The 19351-nt window shown below is 48.5% G+C and overlaps 1 protein-coding gene across 11 annotated transcripts in view; it reads left to right on the forward strand.

Moving 5' to 3' along the window:
* Positions 1-12769: 12769 nt before the first annotated feature.
* Positions 12770-19351, forward strand: part of Plekha6 (pleckstrin homology domain containing A6) — a 142475-nt gene continuing 135893 nt past the window's right edge. For 2 of the 11 annotated variants that reach the window (XM_046463145.2, XM_046463153.2), the window contains exons 1-2: positions 12777-13305; positions 18726-18802. In XM_046463145.2, coding sequence (XP_046319101.1) covers positions 13223-13305; positions 18726-18802 — 160 coding nt within the window. In that variant the 5' untranslated portion in view covers positions 12777-13222. Of the gene's footprint in view, positions 13306-18725; positions 18803-19351 lie in introns of all 11 variants that reach the window. The other 9 variants (XM_046463169.2, XM_046463208.2, XM_046463142.2 and 6 more) reach the window with 8 other exon arrangements.

The raw sequence follows: 19351 nt of genomic DNA on the forward strand, positions 1-19351 counted from the left end.
CGCTCTCCCACTGAGCCACAATCCCAGCCCATAGTTGTGTATTTTTAAAATCCATTCTGATAATGTCTGCTTTTTTTAAAAAAAAATTATTTTTTTAGTTGTAGTTGGACACAATACCTTTATTCCATTCATTTATTTTTATGTGGTGCTGAGGATCAAACTCAGGGCCCCACACATGCTAGGCGGGCGCTCTACCGCTGAGCTACAATCCCAGCCCAAATGTCTGCTTTTTAATTGGGAATATTTAGACCACATACCTTTAAGTCAGTATTGATAGAGTTGAGTTTAAATCTACTCCATTACTTTTTTTTTTTAAGTATTTTTTAGTTATTGATGGACCTTATTTATTTATTTATATATGGTGCTGAGAATTGAACCCAGTGCCTCACACATGCCAGGCAAGCGCTCTTCCAGTGAGCTACAACTCCAGCCCCAACTACCGTAATTTTTGTTTTGTGTATATCCCATTAGATTTCATTCCTTTTTGCCTCTTTTCTTCCATTTGGTTGAATCTCTTTTGAGATTTAATTTTGTATTATTGGCTTATCACCTGTATCTTTTTATTGTGATTTTAGTGACTAAGGTAGATTTACTTTTTTTTTTTTCGTACTGGGAATTGAACCCAGGAATATTCTACCACTGAGCTATATTCTCAGCTCTATTTATTTATTTATTTTGGTACCGGGGATTGAACTCAGGGGCACTCTACCACTGAGCCACATCCCCAGCCTTATTTTGTATTTGATTTAGAGACAGGGTCTCACTGAGTTGCTTAGCACCTTGTTTTTGCTAAAGCTGGCTCTGAACTCGTGATCCTCCTGCCTCAGCCTTCTGAGACACTGGGATTACAGGCATGCACCACCACCCTCAGCTCTTTTAATTTTTTTATTTTGAGATAGAGCATCACTAAGTTGCTGAGGCTGGCCTTAAACTTGGCATTCTCCTGCCTTAGTTCCTGAATCACTGGAATCACAGGCATGCACCACCAAGCTTGGCATAGGTTTAGATAGATAGTTTTAACTCCTCACAGTCACAGTATACTTTTGAATGACAGTAGACCTTCATATATAATATCTTACCAAAGATACTATTGTGTATCTTTCATGTATACAAAAGTTATAAACCTATAATATATTGCCATTATTTTTACTTTCAAGAGTCACTCATATTTTAGCTGGGCATGGTGGTGCACACCTGTGAACCCAGCTAAAATATACCCAGGTTTCTGGGCTTTTTTTTTCTTCTTCTTTCAGTACTTTAAAGAAGTCACTCCATTGTCTCATACAGTTCTTAAACTTTTGGAGTTCCTAATTTTGTGGTAGATCTTGTGGAGTTAAAATGTTAGTGTAGCATCTCTCTCCTCAAATTAACTGTTTCAGGAACACACTTACTTTTCCCTGTAAGGGATTCTAATAGTGCTATTGGGATTGGGATTATATGCATGCATATTGTTTGGTTTTTCCTTGTGAAGTCACACACTGGCCTGTCTTTTTTTTTTTTTTTTTGGAGTGGGGATTGAACCCAGGGGCACTTTACCACTGAGCTACATCCACAGTCCTATTTATTTATTTATTTAAAATAGTTTTTTTTTTTAGTTGTCAATGGACCTTTATTTATTTATTTATATGTTATATGTAGTGCTGAGGGTGGAACCCAGGGCCTCACACATGCTAGGCAACTGCTTTACCCCTGAGCCACAACTCCAGCCCTCCTTTTTATTTTTTGAGACAGAGCCTCACTAAGTTGCTGAGGCTGGTTTGAACTTGCCATCCTCCTATCTCAGCCTCCCGAGTTGCTGGGATTATAGGCGTGCACTGCTCTGTCTGGTGTGTCATCTGTCTTTAACCCTTACCCTAAGACTACTTCCTCATGACTGTGTTTCTCTGTTGTCTTTAGCAGAACACACGTTCACTTTGCCTATTCCTTTTCTAAGAGTAAGTTTGAAAGATCAGTCCTCTTTGGTTTCCATCCTGGGCTCTTTCTAGTGCTATGAACCGAAATTTGAACTTGGATCTAGTTTTCCACAGCTGTATGCCCTGAGTAAATTACCTGAGTCTTAGGAGGCAATCTGTAAATTTGAATAGTATCCCCCAGAGTAATTCAGAGGATTACATTGGATAATCGATAAAAAAAAAAAATTTTAGTTCCATATTGACACTAAATATCAATACTCACATAGTGTATATTATGAGACATAAACAATCTTCCAGTTTACAGGCGAGGGACCTAAAGCATGGTAACCTATCCAAGTTACACCACGAGAGAATGGCAGAGACCTGGGAATTGAACCCAGTCTGGTTCGGAGCCAAGCCCTTTAGCTATAGTGCTTCACTCTTTCTCAGTATATGCTAATTCCTTCTCGTTGGATTAGAGTTGGACTTTGAAAAGTGAGTACTGTTGACCGCGTAGATGTTGGGGTCTTGAGGCAGTGAAAGGTAGTGAGGCACAGGACATTTCAAGTAGGAAAGGCAGAAATGTAGTGGAGGACAAGTTTTGTTATGTAGAATCTAAATGACAGCTTGCTTTGATGCCGCTAACAAATTTGTTCTGTTTCATTCTGCATAAAATGACAAGGGACTGACATGGTCAGGTGGTTCTTTCCTGTTTGGGGTACAAGGGATTGAACCTAGGTGTACTCAACCACTGAGCCACATCCCCAGCCCTTTTTTATTTATTTATTTTTTTTTACTGGAGATTGAAGCTAGGGGTGCACAACTACTGAGCCACATCCCAGCCCTTTGTTATATTTTATTTAGAGACAGGGTCTCACAAAGTTGCTTAGGGCCTCAATAAATTGCTGAGACTGGCTTTGAATTTGTGATCTTCCTGCCTCAGCCTCCCGAGTCACTGAGATTACAGTGCCACTGCACCCAGCTGTCAGATGGTTCTTTCAGAATAGTTCTTGGATGATTTTGTGGATAGACTGAAGTGAGGAACAGCTGGAATGAAGGGATCAAGTAGAATGTCTTGCACAAGCACAGATAGGCAGTGATGAGCTCAGTCAAAATGAGCTCAGTCAAAATGATGGTCAGACTAGAAAGCAAAGCACAGAGACGTGAGAGTTAGCAGGATTCAGTGGCTTACTCAAAAATGAAGTCACAGATGATATGTTTGGTGACAAGGAAGGACATGGTGTCGATAATGGAGATAACGAAGTCTGAAAGGAGTAAGTTAGTGAAGGTAGATGTAAGGAACCTGTTTTATATGGGCAACTGACCATTTTAGAAGTGATTCCCTCTTTCCTATTTGTGGGGAGCAGTGAGGGGGCTACCTGGGGGAGAGTTTGTAGGATAGTCTCAAAAGGAGGAGGTGAGGGAGGGAGAGTCGAAGTGAAGAGAGGTGGAATTCACAGGCCAGAGGCCATCTACCTGAACTAAAAATGGCAAAGGGATTTGGGGGTGTCTCCCCAAGATCTGGGATTAACACTTGCTGCCACAGAATTTCCCACTAACCAATTTTACCTATCCTTTCCCCTCAAGTCCAGGTTGTGGCTGAGAAGTAGCCAATCTCTCAAGGAATTATAAAGGCTAGAGCCAGAATCATTTGCGACTAAAGATTAAAGGGTTCTTCCTGGACTTTGGGACTTCTGGGACTTCCTTTACTCTAGAGGTTGCAGAGAGAGGCTCAATAACAATTAAGATCAAATTCCCGCCACCCACTGGGATGGGGACCCAGAGCATATCACATTATTTAAGAAATTTTAAAATAAAATAATATGGCACTTTGTAATCCTCCACATATTTATCACTGTTATGCATCTTTAGTTCAAGAGATTGATTTATGTATCTGTTTCCCAGTGACCACAAACGCCCAAAGAACCAGATCTTAGTGTTTACGGTGGACCTAATGCCTAGCGCAGAGCTTGGTTGACTCTCATTAATTTGTTCATTCAATATCATTTATGAGCCCTGTTCCATGTGCTGAATATTCATTTGCTCAGCAAGTATTTACTGAGCACTTATGGCATGCCAGGCTCTGGGCCAAGTGCCTGGAACACACTTGAACAAGACTGGCAGGGTGTCTGCTCTCAAGGGGTTTCCATTTAAATGGAGCAGTCAAAAAGACAAAAAAAAAAAAAAAAAGAGGAAAATCAAGAGAACTTCAAGTGGTGATATATACCAGGAAGACAATAGACCATGGGGAGAAACTTTGGATACCATGATGGGGGAAGGCTCCCCAAATGGTAGGAGGGGGTGGATTACAATAAGACCAGGGGGAAAGCAGAGTCGGGGCGGGGGGGAAGAAAGCGATGGCTAAACTGTAATAAACAAGAGGGCAAGAGCAAGGAGATGAGTCTTTGGCAATGGGCCAGGTCATGTGGGGCCTACCAGGAAGGAAATGGAGATTTATCCTGAGTGTGATTGGAGGGTTTTAGCCCGAGGAGGTGTGAGGTGCTACGATGCTATTTTGTCTCTGAAAAACTCCTTTGGGTATTGTGTAAAGAATACAGTGGGCCAAGCAAGGAGGCGGGAGAGCAGATTTGGATGGTGTGTGTGGATATAGAGAGTCTCGGACCCAGTTGCAGTGGAGGTGCAAAGAGGGTGGATTTGGGGTCTTCTTGGAGGGAGATCCAGTTGGCTGGATGTGGAAAGTGAGGAACAGCAAGGGAGCTAGACTGATCTGCAGGTAAGATGACCAGGCCTCCCAGTTGCCTGAGACTGAGAGGTTTCCTGGATCATGGAATTTATTTTTTTTTTGTACCAGGGATTGAACCCAGGGACACTCAACCACTGAGCCGCATCCCCAGCCCTATTTTGTATTTTATTTAGAGACAGGGTCTCTCTGAGTTGCTTAGGGTTTTGCTAAATAGCTGAGGCTGGCTTAGATCTCGTGATCCTCTGTCTCAGCCTCCCGAGCCACTGGGATTACAGGCGTGTGCCACCACATCTGGCTGGGACATGGACTTACAAAGCTAAAATCAGGACAACGTAGTCCTGCCTAAGTCCAGGCAACCAGGACAGCTTATCATGCTGCTCCTAGTATTTAGGGCCAACCAATGAGTGGGAGTTTGTTGGTGCCACACAGAGAGATAGAGAGGACTTAGGGAGAACAGATTTGGAGGTGTGACTCAAGCATTCTGTTTTGGCCACATAAGGTTTGAGATGCTTATCAAACATCCCCATGCAGATGGAGTGGGCACTGGACAAGGAGAGAGATTTGGAATCCAGCAATATCCGGATGGTATTTAAAACAATGAGGAAGATTGCCTAGGAAGAGTAAGTAAATGGAGGACAGGAAGGGGCCAAGGGTAGAGGTACTCGGACGTTGTGAGGGTAAGCGGAGGAGAAGTAGTTACCCAAGGGATCTAGAGGAATAGTAAGTGATGTGGGAGGTGAGCCAGGAGAACAAGATGTCATGGATGGCTAGAGAAAAATGAGTCTCATGAAGAAGGGAGTGTCCAATTGTGCTAAATGCTCCTGAGGAGCGTGGAGACAAAAATGGCTATTCAAGACAGCTGGGCTGGGCTCAGCGGCACATGCCTAGAATCCCAGCTGCTCGGGAGGCTGAGGCAGGAGGATCGCAAGTTCAAAGCCAGCCTCAGCAACTCAGCAAGGCCCTAAGCAACTCAGCAAGACCCTGTCTCTAAGTAAAATATAAAAAAAGACCTGGGGATGTGGTTCAATGGTTAAGCACCCCTGGGTTCAATCCCTGGTACCAAATGTACACCCGTAATCCCAGTGATTTGGGAGGATTCAATCTCTAATATGGGGTTGGGGAAGGGGGACTTGAAGAGAAATGAAGGAGAGCAGGAGATTGGCAGTTGGGGCTGGGGGTAGGATAGGGTAGGATTTTGTGGTATGTATTTTTTTTTTTATGGTAGGTTTTTAAATTTTTGTGTATGGTGCTGGGGATCAACTCCAGAGCAAATGCTCTATCACTGAGCTATGTCCCCAGCCTCTGCTAGATAACTTGAGCTTAGTTAAAGGCTTGAGGAAAAGAATTAAGGGAGAGCTTGAAAATATGGGGGGAGGAGACAGTTCTGGGAGGGCACCTGCAGGGATGGGGACATGCCCAGGCTCAGCTTTGGCAGGGTGGGGAGAGGCAGATGGGTAGAAACCCAGATAGGACTGCCGCAGTGTGAGGGGGACACAGCTGAAGGTGTTGTGGGTTAAGGCTGTTCCTTTCAGATGGCCTTTATTTCCTCTTGGAATAATGATGAGTTCTGCTGCTGGGAGTGACTGTGGACAAACGCAGAAGGCTGCAGAGTGCAAATTTATAGGGGCATCAATTTGTTTAATTCCTCCAATAGCTTGGTGTGACATTTTTCTGGGCATAGGAGCAGAAGAGTGGGCAGATGAATCCAGGGTGGAGCTTTGCAGTGTGGACACAGCTGAGGACAAGGATATTGGCCAGCGAGGGGAGGAAGTGACAGGCGATGCATCTGAGCTGAATATTGCAGGATGTGGAACAGGGCTTGGGTGGATAAGGACAAAACTCAAGGGACCAAAGGTACAAAAGGACCCCAAGAAGCAGGGAGAAAGGAAGGAGGGTGATGAGTGGATCCAAACTATGGTCAGAAAGTGGGATGTAGAGTTGGTGTTTCCAGGTTGGAGCACACCTGAGTGGTGAAATTCCAGGGTATGGATGCCCTCGGGTGTGAGTGGCTCATTGGAGTGGAGGTGAATGTTCCTGGAGTTGAGGATGCCAAGGTATTGTGATTTGGGGACAGTGGATAGTTCATTCACATCAGCCCTCAAATCACCCCGACTAAGAGGGAGCCATGCATGGGAAGGAGGGGAGAAGCTGAGCCAAGCCCTCTGATGAATGTAGAGGACTGAGCAGCCGGCCCGCGTTGGCAGAGACAGAGGGGAAGAAGCTGGAACTGTTCTCACACAGTGATGGAGGCATAATGCTGCCTTATAAGTTTCTTGAACTAAACTGAACCGCGGGTGCTGTGTTAGTTCCAGGAAATGCCAAAGTCAGCACCAGCTGCCATTTTCTAGAATAACCTCAGGACAGACCTTAAAATCAGCAGAGAAAGAGCATCCCCTACCTGAGCCTCAGAGTCAACGAGAGGCCCCGAGAAGAAGCAGCAGTAGGTTGACAATAGGGCCTGTCCTGGGGCTCCACACAGCCCGCATCTCTTGCCCTGAGGATGTCAATTCTCCCTTCCCCCTTTGGGGGGCTGCCAGTGTCGGCTCTCTGCTCCAGGACACAGTCCTGGCAGGGAATAATAATAAAAAAAAAAACACCTCAGCCAGCCATCTTGGTCTGGCATCATTCCCAGGAGGAGCCGGAGCAGAAGCTTTGCGCGATGGAGCTGAAGGAAGCACATTTCGGGCGTGCTTCTCCCCGGCCAGCAAGGGCTTATTAGCCAAAACCATCAGCTTCCCAGGCCCATTCTCAGACCCACTTAAAAATCACCTGAGCGGTGCCTCCACCCTTGTACACCAGAGGACAAGTCGCTTCCTGCTCAGACAGAACCGACCCTGACCTCAGCCCTTCTAGAACGTCAGCAGCACCTGCACACTGCTGCTTCTCGCGCGGGTGACGTGATCCACACGAGGCGCACTTCCCGGACACTGCTGTCTCCTTTCTCCTTCTCCTTCATTAGCTGCTTGTTATTCAGTCTCCTTTGCAGGTTCCTTCTCATTAACTTGACATCTAGAAGTTGGAGCGCCCCAGTTCTCAGCCCTTGATCTCCGCCCCCTCCCTACCTGCACTCGTTTCCTTTGTGATCTCAACCGGCCTGTGGCTGTCACACCAGCTAATCACTGACAGGCACCGAAGGCACATCTCCACTCCCCAGACACACTCGAGTCTCGCCCAGCCAGTCGCCTCTGTGGCACCTCTGTGTGGACATCTTAAGGCATCACCTTAACAGGTTCAGAATCGAAGCTCTCTCCCCTGTCACCCAGCCATGCCTGTTCTCCCTGCAGCCCACCCCCATTCTGGTCCGTGGCAATTCTCCTTCCAGTTGCTCAGGCCAAAGACGGGCTTTCCTCTGCTGCTCACAGCCCACTTACAGTCTATCAGCCAAACCTGTCAGTCCTACCTTCAAAAGATAACCAGAATCTGACCATTCTCACTCCTCCGACCCCCACATCCTGAACCGAGCCATGCTCATGTCTTGCTTGAATTTTTGCAATAGCCTCCTCGTTGCTGTCTGTGTCCTGGAGATCATGGCACACCTACATTCCTTCCTACCCATGTGGAACCCAAGCAAAGCTCCCAGCAGTGGCCTGGCCTGAGCGGGCCTGCTCTGCTCCTCCGTCTTCACCTCCCCCTGTTCCCTCCCTTGCTCTCCCTCCTGCAGCCCCACCGGCCTCCTTCTTCAAATGCTTCTAGAATGTTCCCACCTACTATTTCCTTGACCTAGAACCTGCTTCCCCGGTGTCCACAGGGTTTGTTCTCTCCCTCCAAACCTTGGTTCAAATGTCATTCTCAGTGAGGCCTTCCCTGACCACCCCCTGCAAAATACTGCCATTTAAGATAGTGGCAGCCAGGGCTGTCCTTCTTCCCCTTTTCTCCATAGATTGACCGTCTTCTAAGACTATCCACTTATTAGATGTGGACTTTGCGAGAGCAGGGATATTCTGCTTTACTCACTGTCAAGTCTCTTATCCTTAGAACAGTACCTGACCTAGAGAAGGACTCAGTAAATATCGTGGAACACACGTAATCAATTCAGCTGGCTGTAGGGAAACCTCAGAGCCCGACAATCCTCAGGATGTCAGCATGAGAACAACAGTTTTTATAACAAGGTCCTCCTCTAAGTCCTCACAGAAGCACGACTTTAAGCAAGTATCTGCCTGGGCCCTTGCATATTTATGTAACCAAATCCCTGGGGCCAGCAGAGGTGGCCCTTGCCTCTCTTTCCTTTGCTTCCTACTTCCTGTAAGAAAATCAACAGGACTGGGGACCTACTGGTAGGTGAGCATAACTATTAAACACTAGCACCCCACAAAGATCACGGATGGGGTCATTCTTTTATGCATCAGAGGAATATGTTGTGGTCTTCTTGTAACCATGTGAGTCTCTAGGCCAAAAATGTCGAAATGATAGAGCAAAGGTCACATGCACAGCTTTGCTCTGCAGAGTGAGTTTCTAGTTTCCACTCGACCAGGGAATTGCTACAACTCCGGCACTTCCCCTGAGTTCTCTAGTATTATCCCAGGGGAAAATGTGAACCTTGGACTCGATGATCACTCAGACCCTTTCTGGATCTAAAATTGTGGTTTTCTTGAAAGACTTGGGCTCCTATTCATGAGTCACCAAAAACTCACGTGATTTTCTTATTGTGGCTTTCCTAGCACATAAAAGAGACAGGTGTGTTTTTTTCTGTGACTTTTGTATTAGTCAGTACTTTTTCAGTTGTTAGGGAGAGAAACACAACTAAAACTGACTAAAGCAAATAAGGGTGTTTATTGGCACCCATAACTGGAAATTCCAGGGGTAGAACCTCTGCTGGCAAGTTGGGCCCCAGGGGTGATGGGATGGCAGGAGGACCCAGTCTCTCTTCTTCTTCAGGCTCCATTTCTGCTGTGTTGGTTTCACATGCAGGCTGGCAGTCCCCAGCATGTGAAACCCAGCAGTATCAAAATGACACCTTGCCATGCAGGCATGATGACACATGCCTAAAATCCCAGTGACTTGGGAGGCTGAGGCAGGAGGTTCACAGATTCAAGGTCATCCTCAGCCACTGAGTGAACCTGTCTCAAAATAAAAAAATAAAAAAATAAAAAGGCTGGGAACATAGCTTTTTTATATATTTGAGACAGGGTCTCACTCAGTTGCTTAGGGTTTGCTAAATTGCTGAAGCTGGCCTCAAATTTGCAATCCTCCTGTCTCAGCCTCCAAAATCACTGGGATTACAGGCATGTACCTTCACGCCCAGCCCCAAGAGCTGTTTTTATCTGGGTTTTCTACTCTTTTCCTGCATACCCATAGCTCTTTTGCTAAAATGTCATTACTAGTTATATCAATGTTAATGGCGATTGGTGAACAAGAACTAGAATGTAACAAGTTACTAGTGAGGATCTACCACAATTAGAAAAAGATTTCCTAACCTGATTTCTTATTTCAAATGAGAACAGAAAGCAACAACAGCAACAACAAAAACAATAAAAATCCAGCTATTCAGAATATCAGGGCTCAGATATAGTTCAGTTGGTAGAGTGCTTGCCTTGCATGCACATGGCCCTGGGTTCAATCCCCAGAACCCCCCCGACCCACCAAAAAAAAAAAAAAAACCAAAAACCCAGAATATCAAACACTGGCCTTTTCTTGCTTAAGTGAATGTTCCTAGGAGTCCAGGGCTAGATTAAAGATTAAACAAGACAACAATTTTGTGAGGAGGTCAACAGGAGCCCCCAACTCCTCCAAGAAAACAGTGGGCTTGTAAACATTTTCGAATATGTATCATTTTGTCCCCAATTTCCACCCACATGCAGCTGCCCTTACTGGTTGCTCAGGTTGGACTGGGATTACACTGGTTGCTGGTATTTGCCCTTGAGGCGTCTTGGCAACAGTGCTGGTAGTTTAGATCCTTGATATCACAGGGGCTGGGCAGGTGGCTGGGCTATATCAGCAGGGCGATTTTTTTTTTTTTTTTAGTTGTAGTTGGACACAATACCTTTATTTTATTTATTGTTATGTGGTGCTGAGGATCGAACCCAGGGCCTCCAGAGTGCTAGGTGATCACTCTACCACTGAGCCCCAGCCCCAGCCCAGCAGGGTGATTCTCACAGACGGTTCACCAGGCTGGGGTCTGGGCCTGCTCTCTTGTTTTCCCAGTCTGGGAGCTGAAGGGCACCAAGATCTTCATCTATGCTTCTCAAGTGTGGCCCAATTTACCAACAAATGCAACTTTGTCTACTAGAAATGTATAGGATCTGAGAAGGGAGAAGAGAGTTGAGTATTATGGGTTTCTTCTTCTCCTCTGCATCTGGAGAATGGACTCAATTAGACCTGGCCATGAATCAACCCATGTGTGTTGGCAAAGTTCACTTCCAGTGTTGTGGAGGCAGAGTGATGTAATGGAAAGAGCTCTGGCCTGGGACACTAGTGAGCAGGTCCTTCTCAGCCACCACCTTGTTCAGTGACTCTGAGCAGCCCCTTGCCTTCTCTGCTCCTCAGTTTCCTATGTTTCAAACAGAGGATTGGACTAAAGACCTCTGAGGCATCTTTTAGGTTCACCATCCATCAGATGTATAAGTGTTACACCCTACAGTTGGCAGACCTGGGAAGGAAGGCTCCCTGGATGTTTCCTTTTCCAGAAAGATCTTCCTACACACCCCTTGCTGTTGCCAAGGGTGATATTCAGTGTGCCCCTGAATAAGGTCAAAAGTACAGGATTACGGTTGGAGTTAAGAGTAGTTCCCAGGTATGACTATATCAGGCATTTATCAAACATTAATTGTTTGCCCTCGCAGGTGCTGGGGCTGTAAAAATGAATAAGACAGAGCCCCTACCTGGAGGAACACACAGTCCGGTGAAGGAGAAAGATGAGTAAAGCAGTCATTGCATTTTAGTGTGATAAATACTGCTACAGGGTCATATGGAAGGCAGCATGACGCACAGAAGATGGACATATCAATCTGGGGTGGAGTCAAAGTGACTTCCTGGAGGAGGGAGCACATGGACAGACACTGAGGGATGAATAGGAGTTACCCAAGTGGAAAGGGGATTAAATCTCTTCGAATGCTCACAAAAAGTATGTTCACTCAACAGATCCTTGCCAACTGTCATGTGACACATTGTTTTCTTTAAAGACAGGCATCTCTTTCAATAAGAATGCACACCTAGCAGGGTGCAGTGACCCATGTCTATAATCTCAGTGGCTCAGGAGGCTGAGGCAGGAGGATCATGAGTTCAAAGCCAGCCTCAGTAACTTAGTGGGGCCCTAAGCAACTTAGTGAGGTCCCGTCTCTAAATAAAATATTAAAAAGGGCTGGGAATGTGGCTTAGTGGTTAAGAGCCCCTGGGTTCAATCCCCAGTACTAGAAATAAATAAATAGATAAATAAATAAATAAAAAGAAAGAAAGAAAAGAAAAAAAAAAGAATGCATTCTTTAAAAAAATAAGAGGCATATCTTTTATGGTCTAATTAATTATTCCCTTGGATTTGGCACAGGAGTAGGAACAGTAGACACCAAACTGGATCCCCAGGAGCAGGTCCTGTATAGACAGGGAAAGCTGGGTGCACCCCATCTTTGATATAGACCCTGAGATAGTAGGATTGTAGGCTCCGATGATACCAATATGAAATGCTTGCCTTCTGTACGCAGAGCACATTCATTAGCTCTTTGCTAATTTTCTATTTCTGATGCCATATATGGAGGGACTTAAAAACTGTTGGGTTTCTGAGTATTCCTAAGGCTTCCCTATGATTCTACGTAACCATAGTAGGCTTCTTGGAGGAGGTGCTCAAGAAAGGAAAGGTGAAGACTAGCTTGACTGGTTAGGTTGACGTCTTAGCTGAAAGGGACTCCTAGGGCCCCTCACTGCTCCCAGCGCGCCACCCTTCCATGCATTTGACCTTTGTTCCCGTCCTAACCTCCCACCAAGTAGAGCCAGGTTTGATCACTTCCCCCTTTCCGTTGGGTGGCTGGACACGTCGCTCAGGTTGGTGACTCAAAGCTCTCGGTCCCCGAGTCCCTGCCGAGCGCTGGGCTGCGGGTGCTCCCGGGGCTGTGAATTACCTTCCGCGGCGCTGGCCCCGCCCCCCTCGCGCCGCCGCCGGAGGTTCAAGTGCAGGATCGGAGCTGAGCAGGAGCGAGGCAACACCCCGCTCGCTCGCTGCAACCTGCTCCCTCCGGGAGGATCCTCCCCGCGTCGCCGCTGCTCCCAGGCTCCGCCAGGCTGACGGGCAGCACGAGCCGGGAGGGACCGACACCTCGGCGCTGCCCGCTAACAGTCCGGGCGGAGGAGCGTCATAATTACTCTCCGCGCTAATTGCCCGTCATTAAAGTTCAGGAGACGGTCGAAGAGGAGCTCCGCGGCGAGGAGGAGGAGGAGGCAGGTGGGGTCGGGCTGGGGCTCCCGGCCCGGCAGGGTTAAGTGCTCGCCGGTTCCCTGCCGCCCGGCTTGCGGCCAGCTCGCCGTCTCCGAGAGGCCAGAGTCACTGCCAGGGACCCAGGAGGTACGCCGCGAGCCAGGGCGGACCCACGTCGGACCCCCTCCCCCATCGCCGCCTCTAGGAGGCGGCCGAAAGTGGGGGCGCCAGCCTGGCGCCCGGGGGAGGAGGGCAGAGAGCTAGAGGGGCTGCGGGGACACGGAGATGGCCGATGAGATTGACTGGCTGGACTTGCCGGGCCGGTGGACCTACGGAGTGGACCGCGGTGGGAGAATCTTCTTCATCAAGTACGTAGGTCTCTCTCTCCCCTCTCCTTTTTTTTTTTTTTTCATTATTTTTCTTTAAAGTTTTCCAACTTGAAAGGTGGCAGGGCTGGGGACAAGCCTGAGGGAGGAGGGTACTGGTGACTGGGACAGTGGGCATGACTAATAAGTTTATCGGGATGCCTGTTTGAATGTGTCTCCCGCCTTTTCCTCAATGGGTCAAAGTCCAGCAAAGGCTCTGTATTCCCTAGCTAGAAAGGCAGGGCAGGACAGGGAGGTGCCGCCTTTCCCTTCTCCCCTGACCACAGAGGTCCCCAGGAGGACAGCCAGACCAGTGCCCAGCCTGGGATCCTTTCACCTTCTTGGGCAGAAAGATCCAAAGGTGGATCTCCAATCCTCCTCCCCTACTTGCTACCTGAACACTTCAGCTAAGTGACAAGATACAGTCCAGGAGGGGACTGAATCTGCCACCTGGTTCCTGCGTCCCCTCACCCATGGGTTCAGTGTTCCAAAGCCAGCAGCTCTTCTCCCCTCCTGCTGGAATGTTGTCAAGGGACAGGAGAAGGTAGCCACCCGCTGCATGTGTAGCAATCTTTAGGGAGAGAGAGTCTTTGCTATTCTCAGTAATTTATTAGCACTGTTATAATAATTTCATAAACCAAAATGGCTGTGGCATAATCTCATTATAACAAAGTGGCCCTCTTTTGGCCCGCTTCTCCTATACTCATTTTTTGCCAGGATAGAAATCTTCCAATGAGATAGCAAGTCTAGAAGCACAGCATTCTGGACTGTTACCCACACTTGACATGCTTTCTCTTCTTCAAGATAGTCGTTCACCGGGCAAGAGAGTGAAAAGGAACCCAGAAGCAGTCCCTGCGTTGTCTAGGTGGGGGACCCAGGTCCAGAGAGACTGGAACTGCTTGTCAAAGATAAAACCATTGTCAGTCAGATCTTGGTCTAAGCCTGGCATCTATCTGCAGACTGTCCTGCCTGCTTTTCTCCATAGCAGACTGCCTTTGCAGGAGCCCAAGCGGCAGAGTGTTCTCTTGGGTGTTTGCTTAGGGCCTTTCTTTTGTAATTATTGCCACCCTTATCATAATTGATGCTGTCATTATATTATCTTAGAAATCAACTCCACGAAAGTTCTTGACCCTAGGTCAGGTTCCTAAATAACAGAACTTCTCCAGGATTAAAACCGGAGTGCCCTCCCTCAGTGGCTTGAGACTTCAGAGTCCGTAAGGATCATCTGGGCCAGGAGCTATGGTGGCACCTGCCTGCAGTCCCAGCTACTCAGGAGGCTGAAGTGGGAGGATGGCTTGAGCCCAGAAGTTTGAGGGCAACATGGGGAGACCCTGTCTGGGGGGGGGGGAAGGCTTTATTAAAAAGCTTCTTGAGTACTCTGTTGGAGATTCCTGTTCCGATCAGGGGCAGGGCCTGCGGGTCTGAATTCTCCCAGTTCCTCAGGTACTCTAGAGAAGGGGTTCATCCTTCTCTTTCTTCCCAGTCTCCTGCTGGCCTTCCAGCTTCTTTTTGACTTGTATTCCACAAACACATCTGAAGCATTTACTCTTTACTGCTCACTAGGCACTGGAGATAAAAATAAATAAATAAACGACAGGGTTTTTTTTTTTTTTTTTTAAAGTCATCAGAAGAAAACACAAATAAGTCCTTAGGAAATCATTGGATACATTCTGGAAGCATTTATTTTGCATGAGGCTCTAGGAGAAGGGGGAAGGAAGAGCCAGCGCTGTGCGGGGAGTTCAGGGGCCTCCCCAGGAGGAGGAAGCATTTGGGCTGAGCTGGATGAAGGGTGGGAGCCAAAGGGGGCTTGGCCGCTGGGACCCGTGGAAGGATGGCACTGACCGTGTGGGACATGGGTCACTAGAATCCTCTATGGGGCTCAGTAAAATGGAGTGGAGGATGCAGGGGTGCTGCAGAGGACAAGGACAAAAAGTCACAAAGGGACAGCTTGAGAGAGGCCTTACATGTTGGGCTGAGGGTTTGGACTCCATCCTGTAGGAGGTGGGAAGCCAAAGGACACTCGAGGTCTTGACAGAGTCAGATCTGCATTCAGTACGATCCTCTGGCAGCTAAAGGGGCGAAGATTTGAGGCTGGGCAGGAGGCGGGGGAGAAACTCGAACGTCGTCAGGAAGCAACGGTGAAAGTGGAAAGTTGGGAGAAAGCTGATGGGGGGCCTGAATTCAAGTGGGGAGCACAGAGGTGAAGGGGAGGGAGAGAAGGGAGAGATTTTTTTTTTTTAAATCAAACTCAGAGGCACTTAACTCCTGAGCCATATCCCCAGCCCTTTTTTATGTTTCATTTAGAGACAGGGTCTCTTCGAGTTGCTTAGAGCCTGGCCAAGTTGCTGAGGCTGGCCTAGAACTTGCGGCCCTCCTGCCTCAGCCTTCTGAGCCACTGGGATTACAGGTGTGAGCCACTGGGATTACAGGTGTGCGCCACTGTGCCTGGTGAAGAAAGACCTCTGTAGGGACAGGATTTTAGGAATAGGATCTACTGCCTGGATATTGTGGAGGGCAAAGATAAATCTCAGAATTTCCAGTTTGAGTTTGCCAGAGATCAGCCTCATAGGAAGAGAAACTCATTTTAGGGGGAGTGCAGGTTCAGGGGAAATACTGAGTTTGAGGTGTTGACAGACAGCTGGATAGACAGGGGTCCAGAGAGTCGTCTTGATGAAAGGAGAGTCCTAGGGGTCATTATGAAGAGGCAGGACTGCCCAGAGTGTGGGAGGGGTGGGGTGAGAAAGGCATTACTGTGTTTAGGGACAGCAAAGAGGAAAAGAGGCCAATATGGAGAACGAGGTCAAGGGGTCATGGGGTGAGCAGCACCAGGACCTGTTGGGTGTTGCCCCAGAAGGGAAGGAAGAAGGATACTGAGAAGGGGGAAGGAAGGAATGGCCAACAGTGTGGAACGTGGCAGAGAAGCCAAGGGGCCGAGACTGGAGTGTCTGTTGGATTTAGGAACCCTGGGGGTGAGGGTGTCTTTAATGGAAAGTGGTTTCAGGGTGGGGCTGGGGACAGAAACCAGCTTGCAATGGGCTGATGCCTGGGCGGCTGGAGGCAGGGAGAGCGGGAGGGGCTCTTCTCTAAGGGGGATGTTGGGTCAGGAGGGAGAGGGATGTGACCAGAAGCTGTGGGGAGATGGTGCCAGGACAGAGTGCTCAGCGGTGGAAGACAGGAAGGGGAGTGGACCAGAAAGTGATGGACCCCACGGGGGTGGGGGTGGGGGGAGAAAGTGACAGTGCATGTCTGGAATGCTCAGTGGAGTGACGTTTCTATCAGAGATGGGAAAGGAGGGGTCTGTAGCCCAGGCAGGGGATTAGCTTTGAATGGGAGAAGGCTGCCTCTTCTCCAGTGCAGAGACGGAATTAAAGGATGGGTGAGAATGTGGGTGAACTTGGGGGCAGGGTGTTTGGGCATGTTGGGAGGCCTGATGGTTTTATTTTTTCCTTCTCTTAAGAGACAGGATCAGTCGGGGTAGGTGGGGGGATGGCAGGGGGGCAGGATGGTGCTAAGGCCTGGGAACATCCAGCAAATGACTGGGGACCCTGAGGCAGATTCTAGTGGTGCTCAGGGCCCAACTGAGCTTGAGGACTGTGGACTTGGATCTTCTCAAGTCCAATTTCCTATCAGGGACTAACGAAGGAGGACAGTAGAAGGACAAGAAGAGGAAGCCGAGGGTTGTGGTGGGGGGCTGAGGATGTGATGCGGTGGTCCACAACATCCAGGTGGCAGGGAGGCAGCTGGGAAGTCCAGGGAGCCAGCAGCGTGAGTGTGAGCAGAGGTCAGGCCCCAGGGGGCTGGGAAGTCTCAGGGGAGCCAAAGAGGAGGGGTGAGGGGCTGCATTTCCCTCAAACCCTTCTCCTCCCTTGGCTTCAATCTCCACTGCCTCCCAGGATCAAAGCCCAAACCAGAGCCCAGGAATAAGGCACTTTCTCCAATGGCTCCCAGTGGCTCAGGGCTCAGGGGTCACTAGGACTGTGACTTTGTTTCTTCTTTGGTCAGTTGGGAAATCTCTTCCTGTAGCAGGTGTCCAACCTCAGAGAAAAATGAATGGGTTCGAGAAAAAGAGGGCCCGTGTCCGCACAATGTGCATGAAGAGTCATGGCAGCTTTATTTATTGTGGCCCCAAATTGAGATCAACCCGTATGTCCGTCAACAGGTGAATGGATGCTTACGCTGGTGCATCCTGAACACTACTCAGCACTAAGGTGGAGTGAAATAAATTCTACAGCAAGGAACGAAAGAAGGAAGGAGGGAAGGAGGGAAAGAGGGAAGGAAGGAAGGATCAGACAAAGAAGTCCAGCTTATATGATTCCATTTATGTAAAATTCTGGAAACTCTAAAAAATACACACTAACCTAGAACAAGTGACAGAGCAGATCAGTGTTATAGGGGACGGTGGGGTCATAAGAGCTAGGGGGAGGAAGAGGTGTACAGTGGAGTTTATTTATTTATTTTAGTTGTAGTTGAATACACTATCTTTAATTAATTAATTTACTTTTATGTGGTGCTGAGGATTGAACACGGGGCCTCACCTGCTAGGTGAGTGCTCTAACGCTGAGCCACAACCCCAGCCCAACAGTGGAGTTTATTGTACATCAGTCATACCTTAAAGACACAGAATGGGGTCTTGTCCTAGACCCCAAGACCACCTCTTCCTAAAGCCTGAATGTTCCAGGGCATCTGTGAGTCCTTTCCTTCGCATGCCTGAATTGACCAAGACAGGTGCCTCATGCTAGGTCACATATGACTCTGGAAAAATCTGTGTCACTTGGATCTTGGGGGCAGAGAAACATTGATGGGTTCCTGTGCCCTCAGACCTAGAGCCCAGAGTGTCTGCACTGTCTGGGAGCTGGCCTTGGAGGGTGTGAGATGTTAGAGCTGGGCATTTGTGGAGGACAGGTCTAGGTCTGAAACTGGCTTCATCACTTACTGGTTGTGACCTTGGGGGTGTCCTTTCCCCATTCTAGACCTCAGATTCATAATCTGTTTGGGAGGAAATGTCATGAGTGAAAATATACAGCCTTGCAGACACCCAGCTCCACTCACACAGCCTCTTCCCTTTCTCATGCATCAGAGAAATTGTGGGTTGGGACTTGGCTGGGAGGACCCTCACCTGACTTCTGCAGTCCCCTCCAGTGTGGCCCCTTGAGGGAAGGCTCCCCATTTTAACATCTTCCCAGGGAGCGATCCCTTCTCTGCTGGCATTCCACTTCCTGTGCCTTGCTAGAGGGGGGAGAGTAGTTGCTGCTGTGTTGTGTTGTAACCATCCTTCCATGCACCGGTCCCCAGTGGGTTACAAATTCTTCAAGACCAGGCACCAGACCTTCGCGTGGCAGCGTCAGGGGCTCCCACGTCAGGCATCTGGATTGTTCAGGGAAGCCTTTCTTGAACCTGACCCTTTCTTATTGTTCCTTCCATAGTGACGAGGAAAAGTCAACCAGCTGGGTGCACCCTGGTACAGAAGCACCCATCCAGAGTGGACACTCCTCCAGCCCAGGTAAGGAGCCCGCTGCCCCTGCCTTTGCAGTCAAGGAGGAAGCACAATCTTGAGGTGGCTACAGGAGCCCTGGGCCCCAGCTCTGCTCCCCTTCTCCATGGGTGGCCTCTACTTAGCCTGTGGGCTGCCATTTTGCAGGAGGCCGTGCTCACCTCCGGGTCTCTCCTAACTTCAACCTCCACCATCGGTACCTGGGACAGACACTGGAGGACACAGATCTCACTCCTCTCTCATCCCCTGCCTAGTCAAAGTCCCTTCTATCTTGAGGTTCCTGGACTGGGCAGAACCCAGCCCCCAGTGCTGATAGCCTGGTTGGTGATGTTCTCCATCTCTGCTGCCCATTGGCCACATGTGGGCCATGGAAATGTGGCTAGTGCTACCAAGGACCTGAATTTTTTATTTTAATCAATTGAAATGTAAATAGCCCCTCTTGGCCGATAGGAACTCCTTCAAGCTGGCGAGAAACAGGAAAGATGAGGGGCCAAGGTCAGCACTGACTGCTCCCTGGCCCTTGGTGACCTCCCAGCCCACTGGGAAAGGTGGGACCAG

The sequence above is a fragment of the Marmota monax genome, unplaced genomic scaffold (genome assembly GCF_021218885.2).
Source record: "Marmota monax isolate L192 unplaced genomic scaffold, Marmota_monax_Labrador192_F-V1.1 WCK01_AAM20220418_F8-fsc00099, whole genome shotgun sequence".
NCBI lineage: Eukaryota > Metazoa > Chordata > Mammalia > Rodentia > Sciuridae > Marmota > Marmota monax.